General features: G+C 48.5%; 1 protein-coding gene across 1 annotated transcript in view; it reads right to left on the bottom strand.

Annotated features, from left to right (window-relative positions):
* The window catches only part of SKAP2 (src kinase associated phosphoprotein 2), a 150,761-nt gene extending 139,371 nt beyond the window's left edge, over window positions 1–11,390 (bottom strand). The window contains exon 1 of the mRNA XM_054020109.1: window positions 11,236–11,390. Coding sequence (XP_053876084.1) covers window positions 11,236–11,284 — 49 coding nt within the window. The 5' untranslated portion in view covers window positions 11,285–11,390. The remainder of the gene's footprint in view (window positions 1–11,235) is intronic.
* Window positions 11,391–12,645: the final 1,255 nt, after the last annotated feature.

Raw genomic sequence — 12,645 nt, 5'->3', positions numbered from 1 at the left:
GCAGGGAACGAGGGGGAGGGGAGGGAAGAAATCAGATTCTTGGCTTTCTTGACATCCTGAAAGGATGAATTTTATTGTCAAGCTGTCTGGAGTGGCTCAGGAGCACAAGAACCAAACTCAGGGCAGACTGTGAAGAAGTGGAGCACAAACCCCAAACTGGTTGTGTGTTTTATACTTAGATGTCACCAAGTATCTAATACGAACTCCTCAAGCACTATAACTGCCTTACCATAGAGTGACAGACAGTCCTCTTGGGTACTTCAGCCTACCCTGCCATGCATTTCAATATGTTCATATTATCTGTTTGCCCTCCTCTCCTGCCACGGGGGTTTCCTTATATCATAAGTCAGTGGTTATCAAAGCCAGTCTGACGCTTGTTCAGGGAAAGCCCCTGGCGGGCCGGGCCAGTTTGTTTACCTGCCGCATCTGCAAGTCGGCCAATCGCAGCTCCCACTGGCCGTGGTTCGCCACTCCAGGCCAATGAGGGATGCGGGAAGTGGAGTGGGCCGAGGGATGTGCTCGCCGCCCTTCCCGCAGCCCCCATTGGCCTGGACTGGCGAACCGCAGCCAGTGGGAGCCGCGACTGGCCAAACCTGCGGACGCGACAGGTAAACAAACCAGCCCGGACCCCCAGGGGCTTTCCATGAATAAGCAGCGGACTAGCTTTGAGAACCACTGTCATAAGTGACTTAATTCCCTCTATCATCTCAAGAGGTCCTTCCCAAAAGTCTTGCATTTTGTTCTTCTTCTCTGGAATCAACACTAACACCAAATCATCTATGTCAAAAGATCTTTCTTTAGCAGGCCTGTCATATTTCTGAGACGCCTGACTCCTTTCAAAGTTCTGTATAGAGACTGTTTGTATAGAACGGGGGAGGCAATCTTACTGACCCTCCAAGCCATATATGACAATCTTCAGCCCCGACTGGGCTGAGCTGCTCCCTTTTATATCCTGGTTCCAGCTGGAGTATGCCCAGCAGGGACAAGGGGGCCTGGCCTCCTCAGCCCACAGAGTGTAATTAACCCCTGCTGAACCAGTGTGGGTAGGTACACCCCGTTATAGGGATAGTCCCCTCTCCTTGCATAAATTTTCATGGTCTTTTCTGTCAAGACCATCATATGACTGTGAATCACTCATTGAGTCTATTCTTTAGCCTTTAAAAACTCTCAATATCAAATTTAAGCTTCTAATAGCGCTGGGGTACGAGCTATAAACCCAGCTGACCTGTGGCATGTGAATCCTGCCAAGACTATACTGGTGTCTAAGCTGTCTGGAGTGGCTCAGGAGAGTGAGAACCAACCTCAGGGCAGTCTGTTAAGAAGCAGGCCACAAACCCCAAACTGGAAGTGAATTCTATACTTAGATTTCACCATTCACGTATCAAGTGTGAACTCCTCAAGCACTGTTAACAGTCTTAACATGGAGTCACAGACAGTCCCCTTGGCTACTCCCATCTATCTTGCCACTAGGGTTGACAACTTTCTATTTGCAGAAAACCGAACACCCTTGCCCCATCCCCTTCCCCGCAGCCATGCCACTGCCCCACCTCTTCTCAGAGGCCCTGCCCCCCACTCACTCCACCCCCCCCCCAGTCACTTGCTCTCCCACACCCTCGCTAACTCTCTCATTTTCACTGGGCTGTGGCCGGGGATGTGGTACAGACTCCGACTGGGGGTGCGGGCTCTGGAGTGGGGCCAGGAATGAGGGATTTGGGGTACACAAGGGGGCTCTGGGCTGGGGAGGGTGGGGCCGAGTTTGGAGTGTGGGAGGGGGCTCCAGGCTGTGGCAGGGACGTGGGAGGGGGTTTGGGCTCTGGCCTGGGAGTGCGGGCTCTGGAGTGGGGCCAGAAATGAGGCGTTCAGGGTGCAGGAGGGGGCTCCAGGCTGGGGCAGGGGTGTAGGAGGGGGTACATGCTCTGGGCTGGGGGTGTGGACTCTGGGGTGGGGCCAGGGATGATGGGCTTAGGGTGCAGGAGGTGGTTCAGGGCTGGGGGTTGGGGAGGAGGTTCAGGGGGCAGGCTCCGGGCGGTGCTCACCGCAGGCAGCTCCCGGAAACTGCGACATGTCCCTCTGGTTCCTAGGCACAGGGGCGGTCAAGTGGCTCTGCGTGCTGCCCCCGGCTGCAGGCACCACCCCCAAAGCTCCTATTGGCCACGTTCCCGGCCAATGGGAGCTGTACAGCTGGCGCTCAGGACGGGGCAGCACGCAGAGCCTCCCTGGCCACCTCTGCAGCTAGAAGCCAGAGGGACATGTCACCGCTTCCGGGAGCCAGGCAGAGCTGGGTAGGGAGCCTGTCTGCACCGCAACTGAACTTTTAGTGGCCCGATCAGCAGTGCTGACTGGAGCCACCAGGATCCCTTTTTGACCAGATGTTCCGGTCGAAAACCAGATGCCTAGCAACCCTACTTGTCACCCAGGCAAGTTTGCCTTTTTGACAGACAGTCCCGTGCACTAAAAAAATAAAATAAAATAAAAAAATAATAATCTCAAGAGTATTCACCTTACCCCCAGTTCCAAAGGACCAGTCACTTATCCCAGGTCAATTGAACCTTAGATCCTATACCAAACACCTGCAGCCAATCCTATTATAAATTAACTAAAGATTTATTGACTAAAAAAAAGAAATAAGAGCATTATTTACAAGTTTATAGCACACAAATTAATTACAGATTTAAGTTTCAAAAAGTGATAGAAGCGTCTGGAATATGAAAGCTGTGTGTGTCTTCAAGGATTAACCCAAACTAAACAGCTGGGGATCCCTTGCTTACGCACAGAAAACTTGCCCTTTCAAAGTCCAAGCAACATAGAGATCCAGTTTCTTCTTGTCAGGGATTTTTATTCCCTTCCCCCAGAGTTCATGCTGATGGGAGGAGTCCACGGGTATGTCTCCTCTTAATGGGTGTGGGGGGAGAGCTGTTAATAAAGCCTTTGTTTTTTTGATGTTTCACAATGGCTCATTCGATTTTGGTGGGCAGGACCTAACCCCTTCGGTAGAAAGCCAGAATTTTACATTAATTAATTAATGCTCCTTTCCTGTTTGATGACTTATACAATTACAGAGGTTTACAATGCAAACACTCAATATAGTCTTATAACATGGGGTACAGATGTTATAAGTGTGATTACTACATGCCGCATCCTACAAGCACTTCATAAAGTCTGAACACATTCTTAGAAATTTAACATCTATTTTAACAATGCTAACACACAAATGAGCCAGACTGGTTTCCAGCTATGCATTTGTCAATGTTCTGATGAGGCCAAGGGACCTTGGCATGAGCTGGCACTTGGTCTGCCAGAATCATACTTAACACATTAGTTACAAAAACTTCTTTAACTTTTTTAATATTAGAAAACAGAAGGTATCATTTCATAGATACTTACAACACATGAAAAGCTGGCCGTACCCTTATTGTAACCTTGGACATCATGAGTAGGAGACACAGATCACTTATGCATTGCATAGGAGCAACAAGATCTCTTCAAAACTGAAACAGAATTCTTTTCTTCCCAGACTGAAATCCCCATTACCCAAAACATGTAAAAAACTCAATGAAATTCAGAAACTATTTGCAATCAGAACAATGGAGGTAGGCATTCTGTACACCATAATTTGTGGAGTAGGTAGTAGGAGAAAGTGTACAACTGCTGTGAAGCAGACACCTTCAAAACAACTTCTGGATTAAGCAGAAGCCAAAGTTTATGGAATGTGAATCAAAGAGTTATGAGAAAATAAAATCTCTTTCCACTAATATGGGGTCAACAATGAAGCAAATGTTATTCTTTATGCAAAATGTATTATAAAGTCCCATCGTGCTTCCAATGAGGATCATGATCCTAAATTATAAGGAATCCGGTAGCAAGTTCTATATTTCAGTTGCCTAATAGTTTTCATTAGGAAACATTTGACTTTTTTAGGGATGTTTTAACACCTCCATCGTTTGCAGATGTCTTTTGACATTCATCAGGAAGAAAAAGTCTTGGTGCTAGAGAAATGCCTTTTCTTTATCTCAGGGAATTCTGTTAAAATTTGGCTGAAAAATAATTTTTTAAAAACTGCAATTTCCCTTCTGCTGTTTGCATAGTCAGCACGATTTTGGCAGCATAGCAAAATAATAGTTGAACGTGAATATTCCAGTCTAAAACCAGGTCTACATTGCCACAGAAGCAGTAGCGCCAGCTGATACTGCACTGGGAACCCCAGGAGCAAACAACTTCCCCAAGAGAGGGAAGAAGAGATGGCCTGTTGGGCTCCCCTCAACAAATCCTGTCCCCAGTGACCATCCCTCTTCTGGGGCCACCATCTAGGCACAGAGTTTTCCCCCCCACCTCCCAGAGTGAAGAAGAAAGGGGGAGAGAGAGCACTAGACTGGGTCCTGCCTCCCCTTATGGACACAGGGCATGGCCCCACCCACCCATCTCTGCCCCTGTGCGGGCACCACATAGATAAAGAGCTCATCACCACCATCACCACACACACACACACAGGGTAAAGAAGAGAGAAAGACGTCTGGACTGGGCTCCCCCCGGCCACCTCTTGCAACAAGCACATTGCCACAGTGGCCCTTCCTCCTACTTCAGAGAAACAGCTTTCTCCTGCTTCCAACCCATGTATAATCATTCCTGTAGCTCACCCTGTGCTGCAATGCTGAAGGTTCAGTGTTAAACCCTACCAGTGATACACGATGGCACAGGTCATACAGTTGCTCACAACAGAATTTTTTAAAATCTTTTTCCATTGAAAAAAGAGATAAGAATGTTATTTAGGTTGCAAAGCCAAGCATTCAAAAGTTAGGAAATAAAATTGCACATGCAACTTAATTCATTCCCCTTGTGTATGCATTATGACAATCTTCAATTACATGATCACGTACTATTTTTCCAAGGGACCCCTGACTTATTGAGTGTACAGGATGAATGTACACTGTACAATTCAATCAGGGTTATGAAGTGAATGAGAAAGTTTGTAGGATCCTCTTCCTTTGTTGCAGAAGTTGGAAGAAGTGTGTAGAAAATGAGGCTAGAGACAATGGGAGGGGGGGAAAGAATGGTCCCGTGGTTAAAGCAAATGAACGTCGGTCAGGAGAACTCAGTTCTATGCTGGCTCTGGAACAGGAACTCTATGTGCTGTTTTGCAATTTATACAGCCTGAACTGTTCATAGGTAGTCAGTCCCTGATTGTGTTTCTCTCACCTGGGGTCTGATATACAGAAGTGCTGAGCAGTCACAACTGCAACTGAAGTCAATGGAAGCACCTCTCTGACAGTAAGGCAGCATGGTCTGGAGAAACAAGTACACGGTTTGGAGACAGAGGGTCTTGCATTCGAACCCTGGCTCTCTACTGATTCAGTGTGTGGCCTCAGACATGTTTCTTTCTGAGTTTCCCCATGTGTAAAATGGGGATGATACAGAGATGAATTCATCAGTATTTGTGATCCACTTAAATACTACATTAATAAGCACCATAGAAAAGGCCGAGACGAAATGAATAATGCATTGCAGACTTTGGATGATATGCAGTAAATAAGGTAGGAGTTACTAATTTAATGAAGATAAAAATACTGAACAGCTGCATCTTCTCTCACGTACCGCCTAGGCAGTGTAGAGAATGAGGTTAGTGTCCTGTGCAAAAAAAAATAGTACATGATCATATAATTAGAGACAGTACCATAAAGCAGTGCTCCTCAAAGCCGGTCCCCCGCTTGTTCAGGGAAAGCCCCTGGTGGTCTGGGCCAGTTTGTTTACCTGCCGCGTCCACAGGTTCGGCCGATCGCAGCTCCCACTGGCCGCGGTTTGCTGCTCCAGGCCAATGGGGGCTGCAGGAAGCGGCGCTGGCTGAGGGATGTGCTGGCCACCCTTCCCGCAACCCCCATTGGCCTGGAGCAGCAAACCGCGGCCAGTGGGAGCCGCAATTGGCTGAACCTGCGGACATGGCAAGTAAACAAACCGTCCCGGACCACCAGGGACTTTCCCTGAACAAGCAGCAGACCAGCTTTGAGAAGCACTGCCATAAAGCACACACTGGGGCGTATGGGGGGTTGAATACAGATTGCTTGTGCAATCTCAGCTCTGGTATTTCCTAATTTTCAAAGTGCTTAACTATCGACTTTGCAACTTAAATAACTTTTAACACAGCTTTTTTGTGTATGACCTGTATGAAGTATTTGTTGGTGTGGCGGGGCATGCTTGCCCTGCACTGGTACTGCCAGGGTTAACTCCACCCTTTGGGCCAAAGAGGGCACGCCCCCTTGGCCCTTCAGGTCATGTTCCCGCTGGAGACCAGGTATAAAAGGGAGCAGCCCAGCTCATTCAGGGTGGACTGATGAGGAGGGAGGATGTATGCTGTGAGCTCCCTCCAGACTGGGACATGCTGAGACCCAGGTGAATGTTCAAGCTCCTGCAGATGCTGAAGGAGTAATGGAGCTGCTGGGAGCCACACAGGCTAAAGAGCCCAAAGAACTTGGAGATGCCAGGACCACTGCACCAAGGACAGGGTAGGAAGTAGCACAGTGCACTAGTCATTGTGTTGGGTGATGTCAGTGTGTTTTGGATGGAGTCCCCTGCTGACCCAGTAGTGAGCACACTTGCCACTGCCAGGGCCCTGAGCTGGGACCTGGTGGAACAGGGAGGGCCTGGGTCCCACCCCGAGGTGGTGGCCAACTCCCCTGACTAGCCACTAGGCCACACAGCCCTGAGAGAGGGCAGTTATATTGACTTATCCCTAGGCCACACTGTACCAAGACAAAGGTGATTGCCAAGATTCAGCTGTGGGGAAATAACTCTCACCCTGCCCCAGAAGGGGATGGGTGTGCTTGCCCTGTGACAGTTGGATTGTTTAAATAAGCTATCCTGTTTTCTAGAAAAAATGTAGAGTAGTGAAGTTACCAACTGAATAGCAATAGATGCCCTCAAGGCTTTTTCTCCCCACCCCAATTCAATGGACAGACATGTCTGTAAGGGTTAACTAGACAATATCTGTTATTACTTACCCCCTTGTCCCCCAGAATTCTTAAGTATCCTGTCTAACCTACAGAACAGTCTCTCAACTCTATACATGTTTTATTATGCTCAAAAAGAGCTAGATGATCAACAAGTGTTAAGTATGCTTTTTCCCTCAAGTACTCTGATAAACCAGAATGTGAACTGGGGTTGGTGTATTAAACTGTAAATATGACTTCCACTGTAACTTAAAGATCTAGATATTATTCTTGTTGTACTAAATTTTAAAAAACTATTTTAAGAAAAGTTTAAAAACACACATCACTTCATCATTAAACTTGTTTACTGAAGATAGTACTTGTAAAGAGTACAGCTTCACTTCACCCTAGAAGAATTGTAACCCAAGGGTATTTTACAGACTAAATAGGTATTTATCAATAGCCAACTTTGCATTTCACAGTAATCAATGAGACCCTCCATGTACAGGCTGGGGGACAGCTGTACATGAAAGGCCTCAGCTGCCTCTGCAGCACTACCTCATTGAGCCTTATAGAGGCCTTTTCAAGCAGTCTATGCTGGGGGAGAGTGGAGGCTAAATAGGATTGGGGGAGGGAGAAAAGGATGCACATTATTAGAAGAAATAATACAAACTCAGACTGTATTTCATCTGCTTATCTCCCCTTAGAGATCTCATGGGCAGCCATGTCAAGCACAGTTCTCAGCAGCGCTTCACCAGGGTGGAAGCTGCAGGGTGCCAGAGGCAAAGAACTTCCATGAGGATGCCCCTGGGTCTCCTACAGAACGCTAGAACCTTGTGACAGGTTTCAGAGTAGCAGCCATGTTAGTCTGTATCCGCAAAAAGAACAGGAGTACTTGTGGCACCTTAGAGACTAACAAATGTATTAGAGCATAAGCTTTCGTGGACTACAGCCCACTTCTTGTGGATCCCTGAAAATTTGCCAGGTTTGGAGTCTGCAGCTTAATCCTTTGGGATGGGGGGGGGATGTCACAAACCTGCTCCTGATATTACAAGGTAATTTCATAGAGATCTCCAGTGGATTTTACTGCAGAAGGGGTTCTAGGCCAACATTTTTTTTACAAATGTTAATTACACTCAGACACCACATAGCCTTAATCTTTCTGAGTCTACTTTGCAAACCTGCCTCCTTAAAATTAAACACCTAAATAAGTAGCCTGATTTTAAGAGGTACTGAAATAAAACTAAGTTTAATGGGAGATGTAAGTACTCTGTCCCTGTGAAATTCAGGCCATTTCTTCAGGTGCTGAAGTATGGCTTTAAGTGTCTAGCTTTAGGCACTAGAATTTGAAGAATGTGGTCTAAGCATCTTTGCCAAGGTCATGTGGAAGTCTGTGGCACAACCAGGAATAGAAACCAAGTTTTCCAGTGCTTTAACCACTGAAACTGAAGTAGTCAGAGAGCTGCAAAGTCTACCTCACACTTTTTCCAAAGAGAAATAAAAAATCCTGAGTTTTGAGATGTATAACTTACCCCAAATCAGTAACAATAAGCTATTTAGTGCTGCAAAAAAAGGAAATCAAGTACACTAGTGTAAATCTCAAGCATAACAAAATAAAGCATGCCTCAAAGCATTTTCTTTAAAAGTTTAGATGTTTTAAAGCCTCTTATGTATACTATTGCTGGTCACCTTTTGTGGTGAGAAAGTATGCTTTAGTAGTCGGTTCATGACACTTCATCATGTCTATATAAATATCAACACCTGCATAGCCACACCATAATCTCTTTCACACATTTTATTGAAACAATATGTGATGCACCAACACAGTAACATTTAAATTAAACCAGGTGATCTACGACTATATTGTTTTCACATGAACTAATACATTTTTCTGTTTTATTGGTTTTGGGACATGTAAACTGCCAAAAGGGATCTTTAGACCAGAGGTGGGGAACCTTTTTTTCTATCTGGGCCACTGACCCACAGGAAAAAAAGTCATAGGCCACACACAGCCCTGGGGGGTGGAGAGGTTGCAGAGGCTTGGGGCTTCCCCTAGGCTGCGGGATGGGACCAGAGATAAGAGGTTCAGGGTACGGGACAGGGCTCTGGCAGGGGTGTGGAGGGAGTGCAGGCTCTGGGCTGGGTTTGGGGATCTGAGTTATGGCCAAGGGGCTTGGAGTGCAGGAGGGGGCTTAGGCTGGGGCAGGGGGTTGGAGTGCAGGAGGAGGTACGGGGTGCCAGCTCTGGGAGGGAGTTTGAGTGTGGGACAACGCTTAGGGCTTGGGCAGGGGGGTGGGGGTGCAGGGTCTGGGAGGGAGTTAGGGTGCTGGAGGGGGTTCTGACCTGGAGCAGGGGGCGTGTGGGGAGGGAATTAGGGTGCAGAAGGAGGTTCAGACCTGGAGTAGTGGATTGGGGGTCTGGGCTCCAGCCAAGCAGCACTTACCGCGGTGGCTCCCGGTCAGTGGCATAACGAGGCTAAGGCAGGCTCCCTGCCTGCTGGGGCTCCGCTGCTCCCAGAAACAGGCGCCATGTCTGGCCCCTATATGGAGAGGCCAGGGGGCTCTGCATGGTGCGTGCTTCCCACACTAGCAGGAGCTACCACTGCAGCTCCTATTGGCTGCAGTTCCTGGGCAATGGGAGCTTCAGAGCTGCCGATGGGGTTGGGGGCAGTGCGCAGAGCTTCCCTGATCGCCCCTGCTCCTAGGGGCCGCAGGGACATGCTGGTAGCTTCTGGGAGCTGCATGGAGCCAACCAGACTTTTAACAGCATGGCAACCGTAGCTTCCCCCTGCAGCGCGGCGAGACGGTGCTTGCAGCGTCAGCACTATGGGGGAGAGGGGCGCTGAAGCTTGGGGCTTCTGGGCCACGGCACAGAGGCTTGCCATGGGGCAGATCTGGCCTGCGGGCCGTAGGTTCCCCACCCCTGCTCTAGACCAACTATGTTCCTCAAAGATTTGGATGAGGTACCTTTCAACTCACTGGATAGGATTCAGCCGGGGTCAGTATGACCAAATTTTGGTCACATGATGGCTTTCACTATCCATTCATTCCAATATAAGCCCTCAGTTGGTGGACAGATTTTTACATCACCATTGGTATCCTTAGCAAGACAAGGAGAGTGAGGTAACATCTTCTATTGGACCGACTTCTGTTGGCAACAAAAGGCAAGTCTAACAAACAGTGCTACATCAATGCAGCTGCGCTGCTATAGTGCATCTGGTGAAGATGCGCTGCGCCATCAGGAGAACGCTCCCCCGTTGGCAAAATTACTCCACCTTGGCAAGAATCATAAGCTATATCAGCGGGAGAGCATCTCCTGCAGTCATAGCACCAATATGGACAGCGCAAAACTTGTGTGAGATTAACCCCCCCAAGGGACGTCTATGATTCTATGAAGTTAGATTAACTTAGGTAATAGTGCAGACCTGCCCAAAGACAAGCTTTAGAGCTTTCACAGATCTCTTCAGGTCCTGGGACCAACACACCTACAACACTGCTGAAACTGACAGTTACAAAGGGGTCAGGCATCAAAACTAGCATGAAGACTGAAGAACAGTCTCACCCCTAGTTTCTCTCTCCAAAATAAACAAAAGCACATTATTGAGCAGGTGCAGGAAAGTGTGCAGAGAGACATGCATGTACCTATTATTTGTAAATATAATCTAAGCAAATAATATGGAAAATCCAGAATAAGTAGACAGTATATATTGTGTGAGAGAGACCAAGGAAGTAAGAAGCAGGCCTGTCCTTCCTCATTTCAGCTGTACTGAAATAGAAGGCAGATTTTTTTTTTTTTTAAGAGCATAATCAAAGGCTAAGTAAACAGAGCCTGCGGGGGATCTTTAAATACAGAAAAAATAATTGGGAAGGAAAAGACTATAAAACTGCACCAATTAAGAGTGGCCTCTTCACCATTAAATGAGAAACTACTTTCAGAAACAGTACAAGTCCCTAGAATAAAGTTGATTTTTTTGTTTTGTTTTGTTTTTTTTAAAACCTTACAAATACAAAAAACATTCTTTGGCATCACAGATTCTTACCACCCAGCCACCTGCACCACTACTCTCCACCCAGTCCTTTACTTTCCCCTTCCAATCACCAACAACACTCACCCCTGCTACAAGCACTACACTGAAAGTGTGTGGTGACAACCAAATACAGAAACGAATCAATCCATCTAATAAATGCTAAATAACCCACCATTCCCTGAGGTGCAGCTACCACCCTCCCTCCCCGCGCCAGACCCCCATGTCTGCTCCCCTGCCCCCCATACTCCTTCTCAGACACCCCAACCTCCTGGGAGCCCCCTCCCGGGTTACCTGCCAGGAGGCTGACGATGTCCTCGGGCAGGGCGGGTGGGCTGCGCATGCTGAGGGGGGGAGGGCAGGGGGCAGCTGCTGGCCTCGGACCCAGGAGGGAGGAAGTGACAGCCCCGCCCCCGGGCTCAGCACGAGGAAGTCATTGAAACCGCAGGAGCAAGAGGGGGCGGAGCTACTCGCTCCTCTTCTCTTCCCCTCCCCTCCGCTTCAGTCCGGCCGCGCATGCGCCTCTGCCTCGGTCAGGCTCAGGGTTGTGTAACACTACACCCGCTGCTAGGCTCCCACTTAGCATAGCCCCAAGCGGAGCCGGCGTGGTCCCTATCACGTGACCACAACTTCCTCCATTTTTAATGTGGGCATGAAGTTCAAAGAGGCCTGAGCGGAGGAGCCGCCCCGCATCCCGCTCCCTGCATCAAAGATGGCGTCCAAGCCGATTGATTGGCCTGCTACGCGCTGGGACGGGGCCTTCCCTCGCTGATTGGTTCATTGTTTCCGCTCCCTATCCCCGCCCCTTTCATAGCGTTGCTCAGGTCCCCCGCCTTGCGTCACAGTGCCCCGTCCCGGCTGTAGCGCGCATCCCGCCAGGCAGAGTCTGAGCGCGCATCCCGCCAGGCAGAGTCTGAGCGCGCATCTCGCCAGGCAGAGTCTGAGCGCGCTCGTTTAGCTGCCCCCCAGGGCAGGGGTCCGGAGCGAGAAGGGCAGAAACGGGGTGGGGGGGAATGAGCGGGCAGGGGAAGAGGGAGGTGCGGGTAGGCGGGGAGGGCGGAACAGGTGCAAGGGGGGAGGAAGGTGGGGGCAGAGAGGCAGGAGCAGGGTGCAAGGGGGAGGGACAGAGACTGACCCAAATTGTAATCTACATTTCTTCACTCTCTGTGCTGGATTGGACATAGTGCATAGACATCTCTGCTGAGGAGGAAGAGAACAACTATTCTGACTTTAGGCACAATCCTAGACCAGTGGCTCTCAACCTTTCCAGACTACTGTACCCCTTTCAGGAGTCTGATTTGTCTTGCATACCCCCTCCTCAGTTAAAAACTACTTGCTTACAAAATCAGACATAAAAATACAAGTGTCACAGCACATTATTACTGAAAAATATCTTTCTGATTTTACCATACAATTATAAAATAAATCAATTGGAATATTAAATATTGTACTTACATTTAATTGTATAGTACATAGAATAGGGATATAAAATGTTAACCGGTTAACTGGTAAGCATTAGTCTTACCAGTTAACCCCCCTTAACCGTTAGCCCCTAGGCCAGCCACCTGTCACAATCCCAGCAGCCCCACGCAGGCCGGCCACCCCACCAATTGGAGCCGTCCAGCTGCTGATGCAGAGGGGGCCCCCAAGCTGGCGGGAGCTGATTTGTCCTTGGCCCCGCATCCCCATAGGGATGACCCTGCT

The sequence above is a fragment of the Malaclemys terrapin genome, chromosome 2 (genome assembly GCF_027887155.1).
Source record: "Malaclemys terrapin pileata isolate rMalTer1 chromosome 2, rMalTer1.hap1, whole genome shotgun sequence".
Lineage (NCBI taxonomy): Eukaryota > Metazoa > Chordata > Testudines > Emydidae > Malaclemys > Malaclemys terrapin.
This window is presented reverse-complemented; position numbering and strand designations above follow the sequence as displayed.